We start from the raw sequence: 26,663 nt of genomic DNA on the forward strand, positions 1-26,663 counted from the left end.
GTTGATAATATTGCACGTAAACTTTTCTTGAGCTTTCAGTATTGTCGCAGCAAACTTGAGCACTATGTAGAGACTTGTCAGCATTTGAAAGCTGCACAGCAAAGGTATCTCCACACGTAGAGCGATTCGTTGTAATTTTTAATCTCTGGAAGGTGCGAGAGGGAATGTTCTTCAATAAGTGGAGTCGAACTACTGGCAATATTTATAAATCATTTATCTGCTCAACGTTCTAGAATATACTGAGGATATAAATGTGCGTTAATTAGAACCATTCCTAAATAGAAATTCTTTGACCGAACCTCGGATCCAAGAGAGAAATGACGTTGTCTCTGACATCATTTCCTTTTAAGCGTTCAATTCAAGGACTTGTTCATGATTCATTTGATCGTGTTAAAGGTGCATTACTTCAGTCTGTAATACGAAATTATAAAACTTTCTGGTGAGTTGTTTTTAAAAATGTGTCCGAGATAAAGAGTGTCGTGCCAACGATTTTCGGCAGGGAGAGGGGTTACGCATACTATTTTTGGTGGTCAGTCCTCATTTTGCCATATTTTCCTGTTTTTGACGTTCTTTTTTTTAAGGACTGTGTCAAATGGGGTAATGACCCCACCAACCCTCCCTTGGGCACGTCACTGGAGATACCTAAATGAGTAAGCATTTGATCATATTTGGAGAAGAAACATTAGATGTGTTGGGAACGGAAGGGTTTTCACTGTGCAATAATTGTTTCGCGATCCAGCTGTATTCTATAGAAGACTTCCTTCCACGGGGGAGGGGGGAAGGCTGCCGGAGCGTGGTACGGATTACATCACCTCCTAAATGGCCGAGATCTAGAATGTGTTGGTCCCTACACCTAAAACCTATAAAATGTGCCTTCATGGTACGGTACTATATGCACGGGGAACTTAGAAATAAATTTGAGGCACGAAAGAGCATATAACACAGACTGCATTAATAACCCTATATATACACATATGTATAGTACGTATAATACATTTACGTAAATATACATACACCTAAGACTGCATATATACGTGAGTCGCTTCGGTGACTGAGGGCGCCGGGTTCTTGACTCGCGATATTGCCACGGAAGTTACCGGGTTCAAATCCTGAACTGGGTAAGAGTATTTGTGTTGAGCAGCCCAAGTAGGCAGAAAAGCAACGTAAAATGTGATACGTGAAAGCACACAATACATGCACATATATATTATATGTATGTGTGTGTGTGTGTGTGTGTGTGTGTTTATATATATATATATATATATATATATATATATATATAAAGAGAGGGATATATAAAATTGTTTATTTTGTTCTTCCGCCTGTAAGCGAATACCCATTCGTAACAAAATTCTTCTTTTTTAACAGGAAACCCAAAATACTTGATATTCGTTCCTTTTGTCTTTTTGTAATGATTGCTACAGCTGTAAAAGGCACAGTTAGGCATATTTTCTTTCGCAATGCACTTAGATTCTTCTCACTAGAAGTGAAACGAAGACAACAAAAAAGAAACACCAGTTCAATGGTCTACAGAAAAGAACAAACCCGGAAACTCCACTTGTTACCCTCTGAAAAGCACCCCCTCTCCTGGCTGTGGCCACTATGTTGACGTCAGAGCTGTGACGTATTGCTGAGAGCCATGCGCGTGCATCCACCTGTTTGTCATTCCACCATGAGGCCGGCCAGTTCTTTTGTCGTCCATCACCGAACGAACCTGTTTGTTCAAACTTTTGAACCACTTTTTACAGCCGTTCTGTTTGGTTCATTTTTCTACCCAAACATACCACGTAATTTGCGCATGGTTTCAGCACAACACTCTTCATATTTGTAATATGTTTTCACGATAGTTATGCACTCCTGCATTGTGTATTTTTCCATCACGACTAACTTGCTACTAACTGGAATGTGATTACTACAACATGTACTTCAGACAGCATTGCCAAACCAACGGAAAAAAAATGGGGTGCAATTTAAATCGTGCATTATTTTTGGGACACCCTTTATTTCCAATAAGTTAACTATAGAAATTAAACCTGCAGAATTTTTGCAAGCATTACAGCAAATAAAATATTGTAGTTACTTGTCATTATTTGCCACTTTTTTGTATTTTTTAGAATCATAACTCTTATCTACCTCTTTAGATTAATTGTAACAAAATATGTGCCACTTATAAGTTGTAAATCCTTTGCATACAATGTGGGAAATCTACCCAGTAAATTTAATGACTGCATTTTTAACATGCTCATGAAAGTATTTATTTCAGAACTAAATAATAGATTCAACTGTGTTTATGTTTACAAAATTTACATTCAGATATTTAGAATGCATGCTGACAAACAATCCATCAGTTTGAAAACTGCTTGTTTTGTGTATATTATTTCATAAACAAATGCTGCTTTTATAAATGTCTTGTTTGTTCTATTTTGCAAATAAAACCTTGAAAAGTACATTTGTTATGTGCAAAGTGCATAGATTTTTTTTGCTTGAGCCATGCCTAAGAAATTTTCCTTTTTTCTTAGGTAGTGGAAAAGTCCAAAACCTTCACTTTCGCTCCCAGTGGTACATGATTACACAGAAAGGTATCCAAGGATTTACCCCATATGAGAAGTTAAATTTTGCCAAGAACAGTAGATGGGCAGAAGTCATTAATGAAAGATTTTGCATTCCTAAAAAGAGTAAGTTTTTAATTGTGGTATATAATTTTTTATTTTTAAATTTATTATTTGGTTTCTGCTAAAGGGTACGTAAGTTCCAAGACAATTAAATAAATCTGTGTTAATTGTTGTTAACCACCATTGATGCCCCAGATTCAGAATTGATTTTATTGTGAAATTACATTTTATAAAGTTGGCAAATATGTGTTGCAAAATGTTGATCTTCAAGTACACTATGCAATAATAAAAAAAACATTCCCTCTTCATGTGTAAGAAGTGTTATTTCCTAATTATTTTTGCTTCAAACATGTGGAAAGTGGGTTTTATTCTCATCAGACTATGCATTTGTGACCAGTATCTTGCTATTTGGAAATTTTTCTATTTGCCATATAGAAGTCAGTGTTGAATAAACTTCAAGGGACTTACAATTTGATTTTGAGTCTAGTTGTCTAAGCAGATTCATATCTTAAGATTTTCTCAAAAGACTAAGCATCTGGTAGATGTAATTTTGTATGTTTGTAGGCAATTTTTTAACAAAAAGTGGGAAAATACTTTATTTAGGCATGTTTGTATAAGTGAGTGGCCAAAAAGGCACATTTTGGAATTCTTGTGGGAATCAAGACAAAACATGGCATATCATTTCACCTGCAAGCATTTCAAGAAACTGGAAATTTTGATAGATAGCTAGAGCTGTTGTACAGTGTGTTTCTAAAGTCCCCGAACTCCAATTTAAGAAAATGATAAACAATTATAAAATCTTCACATTTCAATTATTATAACATGAAAATATTTACATGTGACTACAGTTTGTTCTTACATAAGGATGAACAACAAAGTTTAACATTTAGAGAAGATGTTGAAAATGTTTACCATCAACTTCTAGGCACAAGTTAACACGACGACACATATTGGAAGCCACTTTGTGCAGTGTTGTGACCGGGATGTCGCTCACTGATCTGGTTATATTCTCCTGTAGGTCCTGGATTGTCCTTGGATTGTTTTTGTACACTGTGTTCTTAATATAGCCCCACAAATAAAAGTCTGGAGGGTTTAAGTCTGGCGAGCAAGGTGACCACAAATTTTTCGATATCAATCGATCCCCAATGAAATGTCCGAGCATCTCCATTGACTCATTTGATGTATGGCTCGTTGCTCCATCCTGTTGGAACCAACAGTAACATTCGTCTTCCTCAAGCAAAGCTACAAATTGAGTGATGATGTTACCATACACTTCTGAATCAACAGTCGTGTTGAAAAAAAATTGGACCCACAATTCTTCTCCTTGAAATTGCACACCATACTCCCACTTTTTCAGAATGAAGTGGAACTTCATGTAATGTATGAGGATTTTCTGTAGCCCATATCAGAGTATTCTGACTATTCACATATCCACACAAATGGAACCAAGCCTCGTCACTGAAAAATGTTTTGTTCAGTTTGTTGATCACATTGTTCCACGTAAATCTGTTGAACACTGGCAATAATTTCTGCATTTCTTGAAATCAAACGGGCGTAGCTCTTGAACTACTCACACATTGTATGCTCGGAACTTCAGACGTTTTGCAGCCCTATGACAAGATGACAAAGATTTTCCTACCTCTTGTGAAAGCCGCCTCAGAGACTTCCTAGGGGAGTTCTGCAATGTTTCACCAACATCCACAAGAAAGTCTTCTGTGAAAATTTATGGTTGTCCGCTCCTTGACTTCAACGTTTCCTGTTTCGCAAAACCAATCATACACTGTTGTTTTTCCAGGTGAATGAGCGTTGGGATATCTCCTATGAAAGATCTCTATACATCGTTTGTATGATTTAACTTGAAAGTAAGCTTCCAAAACAGCAACCCTCTGCTCCCATGTAAGACTCATGGTGAACTGTGCGCATTTTCAACTGGACATCTGGCTTTCATTCTTGCTGCCTACTGCACATGCATCGTTGTTCATTGTCATCTAGTGTTGATTTGTATGTTCCAACAACACCAACAAACAATCACAAGCAACAGTTTCTAAAAAAATTGCATTGTTGCTCAACAATGAATTTTTAAAGTCAGACTTCGGGGATGTTAGAAACTCACTGTAGATAGCTATAGCTGTTCCCGACTTGGATGGGGATGTTCTTGGTTATAACTAGAGGCATGCATATTTTGTTTTTGATGGAAATGAGAAATTTGAAATAATGCATTATAATGTTAATTTTTCATGTTTTTGAAAGGCGTGAGGTGCATTTTCTACCATGTTTTTTTTTCATGAAATGATGTGAAATGAACTGCAAAATGCAAAATATACTCTTAAACATGAAATTTACAGTTTATTTACTGACGCGACACTTTTTGAAGTTGCGATTATCGTGGAAAATTTATTAATTCTGCTGTAAATGTTTCCTTTACACAGGAATAAAATTAACACACTGATAACTTCATAAATGTGCTATTAGAAGGGAGGTGTTTATTTTGTGTAATAAGTTTAGTTTTTATAATCAAATTTAGGGTTATATTCACCATTTTAGCACCAAAATGCCATTTTGTATACCACTTTTGATCCTGAAAAGTTCATTGTAGCAACATTTTCAAAAGTTCTCTTGTGTACTGAGTTACATTCAAAATATATTTTTATGGTATGTTTTCAGTTCTGTTAAACAGTTTTAAAAACAACATTTAATTCTGTTCAGTATTTAAGAAAAATATAAGGAAGTCTACTTTAAGCACAAGGATTTGGAGTGTGATGTAATTCACTCAAGTGTGCCTACATCAGGAAACCTAACTTACAGTCAGTTAAATCTAGAAATGTCATAGCTTTATAATGGTGTGTAACTTTACATACTTGTGTCAATAAATATTACAGAAATCTCCCATGAAACACTAAATTTTATTGTATTATGTGCTACCAGACTCATTTGCTTTTTCTTTGGTCGTAGAAAGTTCGGGAAGTAAAGGAGATGATAAACATATTATTATCATTATATTTATTATGAATGGAAATGAGAGCAACCTGTGTGTATTTCTTGTTTGCATAAGTGCATAAATCTCAAATTCTATGCATTTGTTTTTGGGTTTAGGATGTAAGATTCAGGATTAAATATTACTCTATCAGTATTCCGTTTGTGATGTTGTTATCCATGTTTTGGTGGTTTTGTTCAGTGTTATTTATGTTTATTTCTTCCAGTCACAGGGCAAATGGTATCACCAGATCCATTTCCAAGAGAAAATTTACAGCGTACAGCCTTCTGCAGAAAGTTCACTTCAAGTGACTACAATAGTTTCTGTGATGGTATGTTACTTTATTTTTTTCAAATTTGTTAATAGCAACATCAGTCACTCTTTATTGGGGTCTAAACAAAAGAATTGAAATACTATATACCGTATTTACTCATGTATAATGCACACATTTTTTTCAAAATTTTTGCTCCCTAAAAACTGTGGTGTGTATTATGCACGGAATATTTCAGACAGCCAACATGAAACCGTACAGGGTCATTCCATGATTTTGGGACAATTTCATTGATTTTTAGGTTTACAGAACCCTATCATGTTATATATCGTTGTAAAACTTAAATCCTGCAGATTCTGAATATGGCAATAGTATTCCATTCAAGATAACGACACTAATGTGAAATGTGGTTGAAATAAGTTCATCACCAAATGAAGGAACATTCTGATTTCTATGGTGCTTTGGATGAAAAAAAAGATAAGGAAAAAGAAAATAATAATTAAAATGTATTACTGGCCAAATAATAATATATATATATATATATATATGGAGTGTATAAATTCCTTAATGGAAGAAATCTTGTGCTGCTAACTGCTAGTTTGAAGGTCCTGAATGTGCCTCGTATAAATGTTACATTAGTCATGGAAAAAGTATATATATATTTTGAAGTTCTTTTAGACAAAGTAAAGAAGGAATGAGCAAAACCACGTATAAAAGTTTGAAGGCCATTTCACACGATTTTTCACTTTTGTAATGTAATGTTCTGTGACACCAAGAAAAGCCAGGCAACTCTGGCGGAATTCGAGCATGCATCTTCCGTCACATGGGATGCATATCATCAGTATTTGTTGGGTGAGAAATAATAGAAAATAAATTCCTGAGCACTGCAAATCCAAAACATAATTTTGATCTCGCTTTCTACTATTACAGAATAAATAAGGTGGTTAAAGAGTGAAAGCTTTGAGATACTAAACACAGTGGAGGGAGAGGGGGGAGGTGGCATGGGTTGGAGACTTATTGTTTACACAAGAGGATATTCTCCTCTTGGTCGACATTGCAACAGGTGACTCATTGAATAGGTATGATGTTATTCACTCTTGATCAGCATAGTAACAGCTTTATGACCTACAACTAAGAAAGCCATTTCTTGAAACTGGATTGTACTGTGCATTATATATACGAGATATAATTTTTTATAACTTTTACCCATCAAAAACTAGGGTGCGAATTATACACGCACGTGCACTATACACGTGTAAATACGGTAATGCAATATCAACAGTAATGTGATTGTAAATGGAACAGTTGATGAAATTAATTCAGAAGGTGATGATGAGATGTGTCCCATTTGATATACAGTGGAACTCAGATTTTACATTTCCGGATTTTATATTTTCCCACATTATACATTCAATCTTGATTGTCCCAACATAGCAAAATGTACTAAAATTTTCCTCAAGTTTACATTTTTCTGCAGTTTAAATTTTTCAGCTTGGTCCCCTGAAAAATGTAAAATCAAGCTTTCACTGTATATATTGTTTTTACAGTTGAGTTGATTTGATTTTTGCTATTTAGCCTTGCCTTTCTGCCACTTTTGGTTAATCGCAACAGTGAGAATGAGTGATGATATGATGAAAGTGATGAAGGGACACTCATAAAGAACACCCATGCCCTGGCTGGGATTTGAACCCAGGACCTCTGGCATCATAGTGCACTGGGGTAACCACTCTGGCATGGAGGTTATTTATGTAGGAAACAATCACCAAACACTGGAAAATCTTCAATTGTAAATAAAAGGTGGCAGAAACTAACTCGCTGACTAAGTAACTCACTCATTCATTTCCAAATGACATATGTTGCATGTAACTTGCACTTCAATGTGGATGCTTCCTCTCACAGTGGTTAAATATTGATTGCCTTTGATGCATTCCATTTCAAATCAGGCAGGTGAGTTGCAAATGTGTATGAAGGGGTAGTTTTCATATTATTTCCAAAATACTCACTTCCTTACAGGCCTGTAACTATATCATCTTATACTACAGGGAAAAAAAAATATTTCAGCTTTCAATGTATGTCTGTACTCCCTATCACACAGATTTTTTCAAGAAAATGCATAATGGTCAACCCCATGCCTGACTTGAGATAGAATGAGCCCTTTATAGTTTGTCCAATAGTGCCAAATGAAACCAGATTGAGATTAAAATAGAGTGTGGTTGTACCATTCACTAACTGCTAAGTAAAGATCTTAAACTTGGAACTATGTAGATATCCATACCAGTAGCGAAGCGTAGTCTTACGAAGGAGGCAAGCAATGTTTCAGTACAACAAAACATGTAGTACAATGGCACGCCAAGAGAGGGATTAAAGGTTTATAGCCTCATTGGCCCGGTCGCTGGATTTGACAAAATATCATAATAAAGTGACGGTTCTAAAAATAAACCATATGATCCTCAAACGTCACATTTACTTTCGAAATTCCAGATAACGTTATTCGTATGGTAGTAAACGTCTTACATATGCGAACTTTCCGCATACGACTAAAGGGGTACGTAATTTCTCATTTATTTATTAGTACTTTTATTTGTTCATTATTTTTTAATGTCGGCAAACGGTGACCAAACGGATTTAGGTAAAATAACTCATTTATTTAATTTACACTGCCTGATTGTAATTTAGGATTTGTGGGCACCCTAAAAATCGCATTCGGAGTCAAACATTAAAATAAAAAGTTAAACACACACTTTAAAAATTTCATTTCAAACCAAAGAAACACATGAATAGACGATGTACTCACCACAATAAATTCCAAACTCCTTTGCATATATAGGAAATTTCCCGCTATCGAACAATTCAACAAATCTTAGGGCCTCAAGGTTCTCAAAACGTGAAGACACTCCCATGCTCTTTCCACAACTGGAAAGCATCCACGCAAGATCACTTTGGAAATCTCTGAAACGACCGAAAGTGATACCAACCTATTTCCTTAATTTTATCCCTCATGGGAAGGAAAGATATATCAGTATGGAGATAGAAATTAAATGGTGGAATCAGAATCATTACAGCAGAAAGAGTATATACATAATATTTAAGTAATAAAGTTTCATACAGAGGCGGGGCCGGGGCCGGGGGAGGGTTGGCCCCCCTTTGGCCCAGTATTCCTAAGAAAAGGAAAGTCAAAGGCAGGAAAAGATGACAAAATGAGGAGACTACTACAAACAATCCTGGGAGCACCACTTGTGTCATAATAATAAAACTTAAAACATGTTCTTGTGTTCATAATGTGTACAATGTATACGATTTAATTGTGCTGTGTAAATATCAGTAGAGAGTTCTTTTTAGATACCATTATTTTCACCCCAAGTTTTATTCAAAAGCAGTCAATTTATTGAATGTGTTTGTAAAATTTGTGAAACAGCTCACTTGAATTACTGTGTAAATAATTTGGCAGTTGCAAACACTGGTAACGGTCAACACTTTTGACGTAATTTGAGCTGGACCGAGCTGGACACATGGTGCAGACCAAGGTCCGTCGAATCTTCCCTCCCTCCCTGGGGAAACTCTTCACGGGGGTGAAACACAAACCCCCGCCCTTTACCATCTCGCCCGAACTCCCAATATCCATTTTTTTACGCGTTTTACAATTCGCGAAATCTAAAATAAATTGTAATATAAAATGATATATATATATATATGGAATTTAGAACAATGATAATAACTTATTTTAGTTATTTTATGACTAAGAATTATTTTTATATTCGCTATCTTGTTTACGTGTTCATGAAGACACAAATTCTTTACTCATAGTTTTTGGTGGCAATATATCCTTCTGCTTTCGGTTGAGCTCGGCTATTTTCGGGAATCACGCAAGCTCAGCAAGCAGAGCTTTTGGTATAAGCGTTGTGGACGGGTTCCACTCGAATTTCACGCTTCGCCATGTGACTCCTTCGGGTGCGTTATTTTCCCGCAGAGCAGCCGCAAGCATTGAGGCTGGTGCTTGCTACAGAGCTGCTGAAGGAGTTTGCGGCCGTAATTTTTCGCGAAATCGAGTGCAATGGAAACGAAATAAGGCTAAAACATTAAGTACATTAAATGATATTCAAATAATGCAAGCAGTTTCTGTCATTGCTTGTACTATATCTTCGCCTCTGATCCATACCCACTCTTTAATCTTTAATACAATGTAATTTTTTATATTATTTCAGCTGAATTACAACATGAACCAATAATGCCTGCCTTACTTACAAATAGAAGCCTCATAGGAAATCAGGCATATTCTACACCTGTCATAGTGGTTGCTGGATCATCATCGTCCTCACTGCTCCTAACATTAGAAACATTAGTCCGTCAGCCGGGAGTTAATCCTCCAAGTGTACTTGTACTACATTCTAAACAACAGTATGAAGTGGCAGCACTAGTTGAACTTTTTAATTTCCAGAGTTTGCCATATGAAGAGCCAGTTGATGGAAGTGCACAAAGTGAGTACTAAGTGTGGTCATTTATTAACCATTTTAAACAGATGTTTATGTAAAGGATGAGCCATAAGAAGTAGACATATTTCAAAGAGCTACAATCAAAACATACTTACTGATGAAACATACACAATGTACAGCCAGTACCATTTAGCACATGACCATCTTCAGTTCAGGTTTTATAAACCACATGCTTGAGATGTGTGCAGCCTTTTTGTGTGTACTCCCCTACTTTGCCTTGCAGCACATACAGTATCCTGAGCAGCATGTATGGGGAACTGCATAGATTTCTCCTTCAATTTATTGATTTATTATAGTGACATTTTCTGACAGCTTGTGAACACTTACTTTTGAGACAACCCCATAGAGGGAAAAACACACTATGAGTGAATTTGCTGGTCATGTAGTAATATCATGATGTTGGGAGTGAATGGTTTTGATACATCTACATGATTACTAGAGACCGGATGTTTAGGCACTAAACACATATAAAATAGGCAGGCAAATAAGCACTTATAATTTTCAAAATAGGCAGTAAAATAGGCAATAAAAAGGCAATTAAATTTAACTCAAAATAATGAAGATAGACATACAAAAAGATATAGGCATTGAAAATATATAGAAACATACCTGTTTATTCTTTATAGTTGCTTAAAATAAACCAGGACCTCATCATTAGAGAGAGACAGCAGTCCAATATTGTAATTAATAAATCACTGCAAACAGGAGTTACGTCAGCCCAAAGTTTTCCATTGTATAATGGCTACACACAATAGTCTGACAAAAGAAATCGTTGGCTACTTCCAGCCAGTATGCAAATTATTTAAATATACACTTTATCACTGCACAGAAGGTTATTTCAGTTAAAAAATTTACACTATATATTCCACACAGCAGTTCGAACTAAAAATCTGTTTAAATGCATTTCAATTTTGTACTGTACGGTTTGGCAGTCTCTGAATAAGAAGCACTAATTGTGGTTGCACATCACAACAAGGTATTTCTTCAGGTGATCAACGGACAAGTTATGTCTGCGATCGGACAACACATTTTTTAGAATTGAAAAAGATCTTTCAACCTCCACAGATGTTACCGGAGCATACTTAAAGCACGCGAGAACATGTGAATCTAACTCAGTTTGTATATTTTCACCTTCCAGAACTTGTTGAATTGCCCTTAATTTGTCCAAGTCCTTATTAGCTGCAATAACTCGCTAACTGTTATTTTTAAATTTCTTGGAAGCATCGGAAACTAATCCTGGGAACAGGAAATTGTATGCACAGAGTTCAGTCATGTCCCAATTTTAAAGAAAATGCCTAAAATAGGCAATATCTGGCATTTATGGAATAATATAGGCAATATCGTATGAAATAGGCAAAATAGGCAAAATTAAATTGCCTTTAAATGAAGCTAATCCCTGCCCCCTGGCCTTCGCAACACTTGTTTTCATCATATCTCGAACAGGGAAGAATAGGCATTTTGCCTAACATCCGGTCTCTAATGATTACATAGACACTCTGACAGTGTGGTCTGTAGCACTATCCTGTTGTCACCACAGCTTGGCAGGTCTGAACTCATTAACCTTGGGAGTCACAAAGTTTTGCACTGCTGAGACATGGAATGATGTCAGACATTGCCTGGATTTCAGGGAATGATGTCAGGCATTGCCTGGATTGCACAGAACTGTTTTGCAAGCTGTGTGATGCAGTGGCGGCTGGCCAAGTGCAACAAGTGCAGATGTTTTCACCTAATTTTCAAATTAATATTGACATTTTTCATTTGCTTATTAAATTAAACTATTTCCCAGCAGAACGCACACGATAATACTCAAATAACACGCCGCTCGGCGCTACGCACGTATTGAGTTCGTCCCAACCCAAGAGCAAACACCGCTAGGTTGCGGAAGACTTAGCCGGTTGTCATGGCAACGGTGACGTCACCTAGCGTTGGCCTTGAACATGGTGTCGCCCTCTACGTGAATCAGTTCTCTCGTCGGAGAAAACATCGCATCCAGTGCTTGTGGCAAAATCTTCGCGTTCTCGCGAGATCTTGTTCCGCGTGTGTGTTTCGCGTTTCCTATCGTGTGTTGTGTTCATGTGTTGAGCTGTGGTTTCTACAACGAACCCAGTAAATGACTTAGTGTGTAATTTGTTGCAGACACCATTTTCCAGATGGACGGATGAAGACAAAAAAGGCGTTTTAAATTGGGGGGGGGGGGCACTGGCACTTACTATTTGTTTTCATTGCCTATAAATATACTTCTTCACCTGTTATTTTAGGCACGAGCCGCTACTGGTGTGATGACACATTACTCTTCTAGTAATTATTTCTTTTATAAACCGTGTAAGCATAATTTGGTGGGACACTGGCATCACAATGAATTTTGATATGTCAGAACAAGCTACAAATTGTCAATAATGACTTGTTTTTTAAACTGCCATGGCAAACACAATGCTTTCATTTCATAACAACTGAAATGCTATTGTCCTACAGTGCACATTGGGCCAGTCTTCCCCTCCAGTTTTCTCAGCTGAATAAAAGTGTCAAATGTGTCCATTTATTTTGGCTCGCCCAGTTGTATCTGTGTCAGCCTTGCTCAGGGTTCCCACACACTTGGGAAACCTGGGAATCTCAGGAAATTAGAAAAAAGAAGTACAAATCACATACCTGGAAAATTTGGGAATTTCAAAGAAGCTGTAAAGAGAAATACATAGCAAAGGGAAATCTCAGGGAAAATCTTCTAATTAATCAATGCTTCTGCCCACTGACAATAATAAGTACAACTGCAATAACTTGCTTACACAAGCTACTTTGAAGATAGAGGCTGATACCTGTAATTGATATTCTCATGATCAAGCAAAAAATTGCAAATCTTCTTTGATTAGTGTAAGCAACTGAGTGATTGCAATGGGTTTTGCCTTTGAAAAGGAAATGCATATTTTTTACATATTCAAATATGTAAAAAAAAATAGGACATATGAATTATGTTTTCATTCTTATATACAATAAAAAAATGTCAAAATTTTGCACTAAATTACAGGCCATTTAAATCGTATATACCTAATCAGTAAAATTACCAGGAATTTTACTCATAATAGATAAACCTGTATGTGCTGATACCAATAGGGTATCAATCAACTCAACTCTCATCTCTAATAAAATGTAATATGTACCACTATTATAACAGAAGTGAGGATGGTATGGATATGAGGGAAATGGAGCAGGTCATTTGAATAAATTCAAAATAGTAATGAACTGTGTATGAAGTACTCTGAAAAATATAGAGAATTCTGGAAAAAACTGTGACAACTCAGGAAAAATATTTTGGAGTTTGTGTGGGAATCCTGTTGCTGTTATGTTGAAGTTTTTGTTTTTATTATTCTGTTCTGCATTCAGCATAAAATAATTAGGCAACTTGGGATGTTTGAATACTGATACAGAAGGAATAAGGAATGATGCTTCTGCTGGGCTAATAGAAGCAGCTCGAATGGAATTGTTGTAGAAATAAATGCAGAAAGATTGAATAACGTAAAAAAAATCAATAGATGTCCCAAAAGGTTGTATGATAGATCTACGGGTACTGTTCTGAACACAGTTGAACAAGTTGAGGCAACCTACACCCACACAACTTAGTTTTATATCATGGTGTGAAAACAAAATATATTCCTTTTAGAATATAACAAAGACAATTTATTGTGAAGATTGCACATCTGTTCAGTCCTTGACACATGTTTAACATGTAAAAAATATTGTATCATGGATTTAAAAAAAACATGATTGGGGAAGAAAAAACGTATCATTTGAGCATAAAGATTTTGTACATTTCTTTGGTCCAATTATATCTTTACATGTAAAAGAATCAAGAAATGGTGAACACGATAAAATATACTGTATATAAGGTGTAAAAACATGCTTCTGCTATTCTCACATTGATATAATATGCTATTCTGTTATTTCCAATGTCTTCAGATTCCATTTGAAATATATGCCTTGATAGCATTAGTATGTGTTTTGTGTTCGTTAGTAATATACATTCAGATCAAAGTTTCTGTAGCAAGTATAGTTTAATGTTGTAATATTCCACATTCTTATTATTGTGTTTATTACAGGTAAATTGGAATTTGGTTTAACTGCTGTTAGAGGAAGATTTCCCAACAAAAAATATGTGATAATTCTTGAGGAGGGTTTATTATTGTCACCAGACTTTATGTTTTACATGGCACAGTTGATACCAATTGTTGAAAAGGATCATACATTGCTTGGTGTATCTGCTTGGAATCCAAATGGTAAGTGTATGTATATATTTTGTTATTGTCCATGACAGTGGAGCAGGAACATTTTTCAATTGGGGGGTTCAAAATTCAAGCTCCACATATACATCATATACATCATGGCAAATTTACCCTCCATCCCAAAGGGACCTACCATGCCTCAAACCTTATCTACATCCTCACCTGCAACATCTGTGGTGATTTTTACCTAGGGGAAACATCAACGGCCCTCAACCTCCGCATCAATAACCACCACTACCTCCACCTACAACCTGGACTTCACTGTCGCCGTCTACACCAACCTTGAAAACCGGGAATTATACTTGAATTTTATCAAGGTCCTAGAGTAGCCACCATGTTCTAGTCCTCGGAGATGAGTGTTGATTTTAGTTATGATAATTGATTGATTGATTTAGTTTATTTTACTTCGCTTTATGTGCCACTTTTGGCTAATTTGCAAAGATGGGAATGAGTGATGATATGATGGAATTGATGAATGTACACTCACAAACATCCATGCCCAGGCCAGGATTCGAACCCGGGACCCCTGGCATCGCAGCGTGATGTGCTTAGTTATGATAAGGTGCTGGTCCCCATATAGTGTGATGGGTCAAATAGCCTAAGTGCTGACACACCAAATAAAATTATTTCAATCAATCAAGTCCTTGTGTGTGCTGAGTATCCCTTTTCAGCCTCAGCTCTTTGCCTAGGTGTGATGATTTTTAGTCCACACAGACACTATAGTTTTAAGTCTGGTTTAGTAGTGAATGGTTGAATTAGTTTCAAAACTTGAGTAAGGAAATTTTTAACATGCATTTTATTTTCTTGTTAGGGGCTTGTCCTCAATTTTTTTTTTTAGTTAAGTGGCTTATCCCCATATTGTGTGATGGGCAAAAATAGCCTATGTTCTGAAGTGCTCATAATATAAGAAATCAGTCAATCAAACCAACAAAAATAATTTAATTCTTAAACAAAATATGTGTCTCAGCTCATTTTCACTTTATCACAGTCCCCTTTGTTGTAGGATTTAAAAATAAATTACCAGACTGTACTCAATTTATCCAGCCATAAACTGAGCACTGATGAAATAGCTGTTTTATCCAAAGGCTTCACCTTCTCCCCCACTACTCCCCTCAAACAATTCCGCCTACTTTTTGACATACACACATTTGCTCGCAGCCTCCGATGGCAACATTTCTGGGCCAAAAATCCCTCACTCCAAACTACTACCAGTGAAACCCACCCGAGCCTCCTTCAATTTAGCCCCCCCTCCTCCCAAGATCCACCCCCCCTGCCCACCAACCACCCCTTGGAAAGATACATCACTGCCGTCATTTCCACCACCTCTGACAGCTCATTCTTAAATAACTTTCACAACCAACCTAACCTCAATCCCCCCCAACAGAAAGCTCTCAGAGACCTCCGCAACAACCACAACATCAAAATCCTCCCAGCTGACAAGGGGTCCACCACGGTGGTCTTGAACTCTCAAGACTACCTGGCGGAAGCCAACCGCCAGCTGGCTGACCCCTCCACCTACAAACCCACCACAGCTGACCTATCCGCCGAACACCTCACCAAAATCCGGGACTTCATCCACACCCGCGGCCCACCTGAAGGCCTAACAGCTCGTACCACCGCCATGTTAATACCCGACAATCCCCGCACCCCCACCTTCTATCTATTGCCCAAAATCCACAAACCTGGCAACCCTGGCAGACCCATTGTGTCCAGCTATAACTCACCTACAGAACGAATCTCAGCCTTTGTTGACTCCCATCTCCAGCCTCTTGTGAAAGCTCTGCCCTCCTACCTCCGTGACACCAACCACTTCCTCCAGAAAATCAGCACCCTCCCACCATTGCCCCCAAATACCATCCTTGCCACCATGATGTCACTTCCCTCTACACCAACATACCTCACTCCCATGGCCTCCGCTCAATAGAATTCTATCTCAATAGCAGACCCAAACCTCACAACCCCAGCACCAACTTCCTGACCCACCTAGCCCACCTTGTCCTCACTTGTAACAACTTCACCTTTGAAAACCAAAATTTCCTACAGATCCGAGGTACAGCCATGGGTACCAGAATGGCCCCATCCTATGCAAACCTCTTCATGGGCCAACTTGAGCAAGAGTTTTTGGCTACCCAACCCCTCCAACCCCTCCTCTGGCTCCGCTTCATCGACGACATCTTCATGCTCTGGACACATGGAGAACCATCCTTGTCAGCCTTCCTGGACCAACTCAACCACTTCCGTTCCCTAAAATTCACCTGGACACACTCCCCCAACCAGATCACCTTCCTGGATGTGGACGTGCACATCGAGGGAGGACACCTGACTACCTCCATCCACATAAAACCCACCAACCACATGCAATACCTACACTTCTCCAGCTCCCACCCGTTCCACACCAAAAAAGCAATTCCATTCTCTCTGGCCCTCAGGGGACAGCGCCTTAACACTTCACCCACCTCCCGCCAGAATTATAACCTCCGCCTACACCAGGCCCTGGTTAACCGTGGATATCCCTCCATCCTGGTCACCAAGCAAATATCACGAGCTGCCTCCCATACCACTACCACCAAGAAACCTGCTGCCACCAACCCACCTGCACTCATCACCCAATATCATCCCCACCTCAACAAAATCAGGCACACACTGCACTCTCTTCTCCCAATCCTCCACAGTGATCCCGAAACCAAAAACATATTTCCCGACAAACCCAGGGTGGTTTTCAAACGCCCCCCTAACCTCCAAAACATCCTGGTCCACAACACTCCTTCACCACACATCCAACACCCCCCTGCCCATAAATGCAACCGACCCAGGTGCAAGACCTGTCCCATCCTCATCACTTCTCACACCCTCCAGGTGCACACGGCCACTGGCAAATTTACCCTCCATCCCAAAGGGACCTGCCATGCCTCAAACCTTATCTACATCCTCACCTGCAACATCTGTGGTGATTTTTACCTGGGGGAAACATCAACGGCCCTCAACCTCCGCATCAATAACCACCGCTCCTCCACCCACAACCTGGACTTCACTGTCGCCGTCCACACCAACCACCACAACATCAGTTTCAACGACTGCTTCCGGGTAGCGATCATCCACCTCCTACCCCAACCAGCCAACACCTCTGTTCGCAAAAGATGGGAAAGGGCCTATATATCGGCCATGAGTGCAACCACTCCACCTGGCCTGAACAAGGCCACCCAGTAATGCCCAACCCTCACCCACCACCCTCCCGCCCTCCCTCCCAACTCATCCTCCCCACTCACAGTTTACGACGAGCCTGGTGACGAAACAGTGTTTTTTTCGTTCTACGCACCGCTTCTTCTTCAATGGGGACCTGGCAACTCTGCAGGACCCCAACTTCCGGTTCCGTCTTCTGTTTCTTCTCACACCGATGATGCTATAAATTAGCGAAAATTTTGAATTTTCCTACTGTCCGGTGAGTGTTTCCTTTTACCTTATTTGATTTTTACTTAGCCCTTTTGGCCCTCCTTGCTTTTATCCATTATATATATATATATATATATATATATATATATATATATATATATATATACAGGGTGTCACAAAACTCTTTCAACAACGCTTGGGAGCTGGTAGATATCATAAAAACAAGTAACTTTTCCCTATAAAGTTTACCTCGAAAGCACTTAGTTTCTGTGCTATAAGCGCTTAAAGTCTATCCTGTACGTATGCAACCCAACACAGCAAACGCTTGCTCTGACATAACTAGCAGGGGCGCGTTACAGGGTTGCCACTAGCCTTCCTCGTTAAGAGAGACGACTTCAAAACAACAACTTGGGAGTCTTGCTTGAGCAAAATCCAAAACATTAATGATACTTGCGATGTTGTAAGAAGGATTCACAGTATTTATAAACTGACCAAAACAAATAATGGGCAGACTGAAATTCAAGATTACTCATTCTAAAATATCTCCATAATTGATTGATTGATTTGGTTTATTTTAATTCGCTTTTCTGCCACCTTTGGCTAATCGCGAAGATGAGGATGATATGATGAAATAACAAATGACATCAATGTCTAGACCAGGATTTAAACCCGAGACACCTGGTGCCGTAGCGAGCTGTGCTAACCACATCACCATGGAGTGTTTTGTACATCATGCAATATCAAGAATTGCAAGGGACATGTGATATAGGGGAAATCCACAAACGAACAAATGTAAGCATGATGTGTTTGCTGCCTCGTAATGTAGAAATTTTCAGCGAAAAATGCAGGCTCGACCAGGACTCGAACCCGGGTTATTACAATTTATTTGAAAATTATTCCTATCTGTAATAGCGTTATTGCTAATCGTGTTTGTCTCATAACGAAATAATTGCGAGGCTCTTTTAATTTAATGATGGATTGATTCATTGCTTGATTGATTTGCTTTATTGAACATAGCTGTTTGTGCCACTTTTGGCTAATATACGAAGATGGTGATGAGTGATGATATGATTAAATTGATGAATGTACATTCACAAACATACATGCCCAATCCAGGATTCGAACCCAAGACCCCTAGTTTATTTTAGAAAACAGTGGCAACCTATAAATTTTACCGACAACTGATATGCATGTAAGAAAAATTATGTGTTTCAATAATTGGTATCAAGAAAATTCCAACGATTATTTGCAATACTAGGAACATCCCATCCCTCCCTCCCTCCCTCTCCACTCAAACTGGTTAATCTTGAATGCTCTATTCAAGAAGTTGTAGGAAGAAATTAATATTTCACTGAAAGAAATTACATTGAGTTCGGTGCATACTTACTGCCTGTACTAGTTTCTTCTGCACTTCACGATATCATTTGATATTGGTACATCACGAGAAATCCTCGTAATTTACACTCTTTTCATGTGTGCGAATTAGTTTTCTCATTTTGTGTCTTTGCTTAGCATTCTTATCATGGAACGTGAAAAAAAAAATAATCAAAAGGAAACCATTGAGTACACGTCATAAATTGTACATATTTATCATTCATTGTAGCAACTTGATATCAACATTGAAATGTAAGAGTAATATTTTCGGAAGGCACCAAAATGTCAACTTTTAGTTCACCCTGGAAACAACGTTTTGTAGCAAACGAGCGAGATTCTGACATCTAGATGAATTTCCGGAATAATTCGTGTGAATTTATATTATTCTCATTGTACGTAATTTTCCTACACTTTCGGGCAAATAGTAAATACGAGGACATAAGATTCAGTGACATTTTTGTCCAGGTCGAAACTCGTGTCCGGAACATTCGGTAGAGAGGGATCATCTGTTGATCACTAAACGTACTCAGTCACCGAAATGGCTCAAGAATATTCATCTGCCGGAGATTTTTGTTTATTTTCAGCCTGCTTTTTATAATGAACTCGATTTGCAATAGCGCTAGTTCACTTTATTTCTAATAAATAAAATGTAATAACATTACAGTCTGCGTGTTTGAAAAGAGGCAGCAAACACATCATGCTTACATTTGTTCGTTCGTAGATTTCCCCTCTCTCACGTGTCCCTTGCAATTGTTGATATTGCATGATATACGAAACACTCCATGGTGATGTGGTTAGCACAGCTCGCTACGGCGCCAGGTGTCTCGGGTTTAAATCCTGGTCTAGACATTGATGTCATTTGTTATTTCATCATATCATCCTCATCTTCGCGATTAGCCAAAGGTGGCAGAAAAGTGAATTAAAATAAACCAAATCAATCAAATCAATTATGGAGATATTTTAGAATGAGTAATCTTGAATTTCAGTCTGCCCATTATTTGTTTTGGTCAGTTTATAAATACTCTGAATCCTTCTTACAACATCGCAAGTATCATTAATGTTTTGGATTTTGCTCAGGCAAGACTCCCAAGTTGTTGTTTTGAAGTCGTCTCTCTTAACGAGGAACGCTAGTGGCAACCCTGCAACGTGCCCCTGCTAGTTATGTCAGAGCAAGCGTTTGCTGTGTTGGGTTGCATACGTACAGGATAGACTTTAAGCGCTTATAGCACAGAAACTAAGAGCTTTCGAGGTAAACTTTATAGGGAAAAGTTACTTGTTTTTTATGATATCTACCAGCTCCCAAGCGTTGTTGAAAGAATTTTGCGACACCCTGTATATATATATATATATATAAATTGAATTTCTATGCACCCATATGTATAGGGAGCATGGAAAATTCAATTTTAGAACAGCACACACAAATTTCTGTTGTTTTTTTTTTTGTTTTTAATCAAAAGTTTCTATAAATAATTTTTATTTCTTTATTTTTTAGAATCTACAGCTATTTTTAAAAGCAGCTTTGAAAAACAAATAACAATTCCGAAACATAAAGCTCTAGACCTCGTTCTTGGTTCATTTATAATTTAATGGAATGGAAAATCATAAGTTTGTGATATGAAAGTCGAGAACAAGCACACATCTATTCATTTTAATTCAGAGTGAAATTTGAAGGGGGGGGGGGGGTGGAAGAAATTTCCCCACCCTCTGTCTTGAGCCATCTCAACCTCTGCTTATGCACAACAAATCCCAACCAAGGACTCACTGGATATGTTAAGGGTATTATTAAATATAACATACTTATAAAGTTCCAGTTCATTTCAGTTAATTTTAGTCCCATAAAAATATCATAAGCAATTTGTGGCGGATGTGTACCACACCATATCTACAGTCTTTTAGATACATTCGTTATTTTCTCAGACTTCTAGAGCGTGTTCCACAAAGTAGTTATCTATCGAAAACTAAAAAATGTGCCTTGTTGAGCAGCTTTCCTTTAATGCTGTTCGAGCACTTGTTGAGAGTTGTGTTTGTTGAATCACTTTAAAAACTGAGTCTGGATTGTTCCCAATTGACTCGTGAGAGGCCCAAGTTTGAAAGACTGATAAAACATTTGACGTAGTAGTTATTTATAATGGAATAACCTTTACTCTATGCTCCACGTCCACGAGTATATTCCATTGAATTATTTTCTTCACTTTAATGCCAGCTTTGGCTAATCGCGAAGAGAGGATGAATGTTAATAAAATCAAATCCTAAGGACTCAGTGTGTAAGCAGCCCGTTCTGCTTCGATTGCTGTTACTTGCCAAGTGGCTGGGTAAACACCTCTAACACATTGCCACCTCACTCAAAGACCTTATGCATACAATCAAAATTATACCAATATCTACAGCTCAATGTGAAAGCCGATTCAGTGCTATAAATCCTTAACTGATCAGAGAAATTATTTAGAACTTGCGATACTTTTAAACTTGCTTTCCTTTCAATTAATGGACCTCCAGTATGCAGAAAAAATCACAACAAAATGGATCAAATCTAAGCACCACAGTGCCCTTGACAAAGCTACTGGCAAAGCATCGAACCTAAGGAATATCGTGTGTATTCACCTGATTTATATAATTTTATTATAGTTTGATTATATTATTTAACTCGACTCATCTTGATATCGTTCTTAGTTGAAATGGAACAATGATATTTCCTAGGCATTACAACGGGGTGCGACTTGTGATTTTATCCAAGGGAGGGAGAGACTACGTGTGTTTCCTATCTCAACAAGATTATAGATGTTTGACAGTAGTTCGCCAGAAATACAGGTTTCTATATTCTCCGCTTGTCTCCTGTATGAAGAGATCCTTCTCGTTCTTGTTTGTGCTTGTTCTTGTTTTGGTCTCGATTCAGAAGTTTGTCAAAACTTGTTAAACATTCTTTTTATGCTCAGATGGGGTAATCGGGACTGGATCTACAGTTTAAACAGAAATAAAAGTATCTTACAAATAATTTAATTGATAATATTGTGGAATTTTCAACGCATTTATGTATGCATAAAATGAGAAAATTATAAATTCTGTGTATAGTGATGGAATATGAAAAGTTTATGTAATTATGTAATTTCATAGGTCGTAAAAATTCCAACGATTTTGTTTCTGACAATTGTGAAAATATTTACTTTAGAAAAACCGTATTTGAAAAATCGAAAGGAAAGAAGGTCATCCTATATTATTCTGAAACAGGTTTATATCTTATTAATCTGTCGGCTACCTCTTTAGAAAACTATACCCCCCTGTGCTACACTAGCGGGGAGTTAGCCTGCAGTGTGATTTCCTGAAACTAAACTTTATCTTATTCACACTCTTTTAAAACAATTTCCATCCCTTTAAAAAGGTTGATAGATTTATCAACAAGCAAGAAATACCATAGCACCTAGGAAAGATAGCCTTGTAATTGATAAGAGTCTTGTGACAACGACATGCGGAGCGAAGGGTAAATTCCTGAACTTAGTGTCAAATGGTTGCTTTCAAAAATGCAGAATACGCAGATATCGTGTATTGTTACAGGTTTTGTGATGGTGACGCCACTGCAGCATGAAGAGAATTCGGTGAAGTGCTGAAAATGACACTAGCACTAGACACCGGAATTGTTGAAAACAATTAACACACATAAATTGAAAGAAAACAGAAGGTGACGATGCGGGTTTCTTAAGATAAAAGAAAAGTTATTGTACTCCCTTCCAGATATCAGAGGAATTAGCGACACTTATTGCTCTTCTGAGACGAGCGAAGACAAAATGTTGACCATTAACTTAATTTCAATGGGCAGAAAGCATCTTCAGAAAAAAACATTTCTCGCGTTCTTCATATCCATTAGTTCTGATCTCCAGTTTCCGCTGTTGACCTTCTTGCAAGTCTATTCACCCTCTTCATTTGAAGATAGGCCCTCTCGGATGGCATAGTGGTAACACCGTCGTCTTGTAATGAAGGGGTCTCGAGTTTGATACCCGGTGGAGACACATAGTGATTCGGTTCCTACTGTCAACTGTAGGTCCAATTGCGATTAGCCTATCTATGTATAAAGTGGACTTCAAGGAAAAAAGCATTTGAAACTAGGACTCAAAGCCAACAGTAGTTCTAATGCTCTTTTGCAACCAAACTATTATTACACATTGGTCTGGATTAAAATGAATGTTTGTTTATTACACTCGGTAGAGTTTAAATCAGTCTTTCAAAACTTCTCGATGTCAGGCCCTGGATGAAGAGTATTTCCTGCACTTACATACGCTTTTTCCAGCACCGTCAGCTGGGTGCCACAAGACGTGGAATGAGTTCTGCGGATTCATTCCCTTTGAGTCCATTGAAGTGCAGTGATGTGGCCAACTGTTAAGTGTGATTTTTAAACATATGTTTTTCATACAGATTCCAGGAATAGCGCACATGAAATTCACTGGAACAACACACAGCACAACATTCACTGTAACTGAAGGGAAAATATTACAATATAAATATTTTTAGGCACATTTAACTCGCAATAAACTGTTAGGCTGGAATGAGTCGCAGTCATGAGTTTCCTATGCCGAAGATCTACAAAGAATGCCAAGGCACTGACCATTAGGGTGGATCGAAAAACCGTTTTTTTCGAAATCGGTCTGCGGCTAGTGCTTAAAGTTTGTGGTTGATGGTCCTTATAACCCATATAAAATTCCAACTTGATCGGATAATATCTTCAGGCTGCGCTTTTTAGTCAAAATTTTAAATTTTTATGAAAAAATGTCAAAAATTTGCAATTTTTCCTGATGGGTTCTCGATGTTTCTGAAGTGATTTAATGGCAAAAAATTACATATATTGCTTGTATGTTGCTTAATATTAACGATTTAGTGTGTTTGAATCACGGAAAATGGTTTCTTAGTTCACCAAAATTCGTCAAAAAATGCCAAATATACAGAAATGTTACGGATGTTGGGTAGGCAATAACCCGCTATAATTACTCGACCCCACCGACTTAAATTTACCAAAAACGATAAGGTAATAGGAAAGGAAGTAAACTGCAGCTCTTAGTTCATCGACTAATCGACTATCCAACAATTACCATGAAAAGTGTGTGAACTACAGTGCCTGCAAATGCTCTCTCAAAATATCTGAAATGGAGAAGGAATTTTTAGAAGACCAGAGAACAGACCAAAAAATGTACATTGGAAGAGAAGACATCCCGACAACGAAAAGAAATCTGAAAAAATAAAATGGAAAGAAACCGAGCAGCTTAGCTTAGAAAAACGTATAGAAGAGCGTTCGTCGTCAGAAGTGCGGCAAGTGGACGAAGCTGAAAATGTCGAAGACAAGGAAGACTTACCTGGCGATGATGAAGATGGAGAATTCATTCCGCAAAAGAAGAAGTTTAACTCAGGAACAAGTAGTCAGACCAGGGTCAATCTGAGTTCGTTTTCGCGTGCATGTGAGAGGGGAGGTGTGTCAGACAGAGTAGCTGCACATTTGGCGCCAAGTCTTCTGAGTGATATACCTATATAAAACACTACCTCAAAAGTAGAAAGTAACATTGTTATAGACAGAAACAATTTCACACGACAGCGCTCACGAACGCTACAAACACTACAAAAACAACAATGTCCCCAAAACAAAAAAAAATTGTCGCTGTACTTCGATGGAAGGAAATATTCTACTTTGGTGAACGAGACATGTGAAGAGACTGGAAAAACGTACCAACGGACTTGTCAAGAAGAGCACATTTCTCTCATCGAGGAACCTGGTTCCTTCTACCTTACCTATGTTACGCCCAAAACAGCCGACGCAGAAGGAACAACTGCCGCTATTTGGAACTTTCTCTGCGAAGAAGGCATAGATTTGACGGAATTGTCGTGCATACGATCCGACGGAGAGAGGAAGAACACGGGGAAGCACACTGGCATCATCCTGCGTTTAGAAGAATATATCCAGCGTCCTCTCCAATGGATTGTGTGTCAATTGCATTCTAACGAACTGCCCCTAAGACACATTTTTGAGAAAATTGATGGCAAGACATCCGGCCCGAAGGGATTTCATGGCGACGTAGGAAAGAGCTTGTCTACCTGCCAAGACCAGCCCATCGTCCAGTTCGAAAAAAATTGTAGCACTTCTTCCTGATATTGACGTTGATGTTCTCAGCAAAGACCAGGCTTACCTCTACAAAACACCTCTACAAAATGTGGCAGGCTGCAAACAGTGGAGTCTGTCCAAATGATCTTGCGATGTGTCTTCCTGGGCCCATTCACCATGCTCGATGGCTGACTCTCGCAGGGCGCATCCTTCGACTATATGTAGCAACGTCAAATCCATCACCTGCTCTTAAGACATTGACAGAATTTGTCGTTAAAGTTTACGCTCCCATGTGGTTTTACATCAAATACAATGGAACTATCAAGGACACGTCAAAAAACCTGTGGCTAACATTACAGAAAATGGAGTACTTACCAAACGATTTAAAGACTTTTCTCTATGAACGTCTTCAAAATCATGCTTTCTGGGACATTCAGAAAACATACTTGTTGGTATTTTGGCAGACAGTCGCCCAAATGTGCGTCAAAACACGGCGAAGAAGATCGGAAGCAAGAAAAAGCCAACCAAACAACACCATTAGAAAATTTGCACCCCCAGTGATTAACTTTAATGCCAAAGATTACACAGATTTAGTGCACTGGGGAAAAGAAGAAATAACATCGCCTCCAGCAGCACACTTACTTACCAATGAAGACTTAGAAGAGATCACAGCAGGAATAGACGATTCCCTAGGAAAACTGTAGACTTTTTTGACCTGCCGTGCCATAGCCAGGCTGTGGAACGGTGCGTCAAAAATGTAACTGCTGTATCAATTGCTGTATGCGGTTATGACTCCTGAGATGGCTATATTAGAGCTCGATTGGAGGACAGGAAAATTTTACCAAAGTTTTATACCAAAGCGGACTATAAAACTTAAATAGGCCAGTCTACCTGGGTATGTGGGCGGGCGGCACTCGATTGCTGCCACCTCCTCGTGGTGAGTGTTGGATAGTCGATTAGTCGATGAACTAAGAGCTGCAGTTTACTTCCTTTCCTATTACCTTATCGTTTTTAGTAAATTTAGTCGGTAGGGTCGAGTAATTATAGCGGGTTATTGCCTACTAAACATCCGTAACATTTCTGTATATTTGGCATTTTTTGACGAATTTTGGCGAACTAAGAAACCATTTTCCGTGATTCAAACACACTAAATCGTTAATATTAAGCAACATACAAGCAATATATGTAATTTTTTGCCATTAAAT

The 26,663-nt window shown here is 38.1% G+C and overlaps 1 protein-coding gene across 2 annotated transcripts in view; it reads left to right on the forward strand.

The window, feature by feature from the left end:
- LOC145984552 (protein O-linked-mannose beta-1,2-N-acetylglucosaminyltransferase 1-like) overlaps positions 1–26,663 on the forward strand; it is an 86,173-nt gene that overhangs the window by 37,341 nt on the left and 22,169 nt on the right. For both annotated transcript variants that reach the window (XM_083118200.1, XM_083118201.1), the window contains 4 exons: positions 2,520–2,675; positions 5,813–5,917; positions 10,060–10,332; positions 14,436–14,612. In XM_083118200.1, the coding sequence (XP_082974326.1) occupies positions 2,520–2,675; positions 5,813–5,917; positions 10,060–10,332; positions 14,436–14,612 (711 nt within the window). The remainder of the gene's footprint in view (positions 1–2,519; positions 2,676–5,812; positions 5,918–10,059; positions 10,333–14,435; positions 14,613–26,663) is intronic.

Source organism: Lepisma saccharinum, chromosome 2 (genome assembly GCF_977018435.1).
Source record: "Lepisma saccharinum chromosome 2, izLepSacc3.1, whole genome shotgun sequence".
NCBI classification, from domain to species: domain Eukaryota; kingdom Metazoa; phylum Arthropoda; class Insecta; order Zygentoma; family Lepismatidae; genus Lepisma; species Lepisma saccharinum.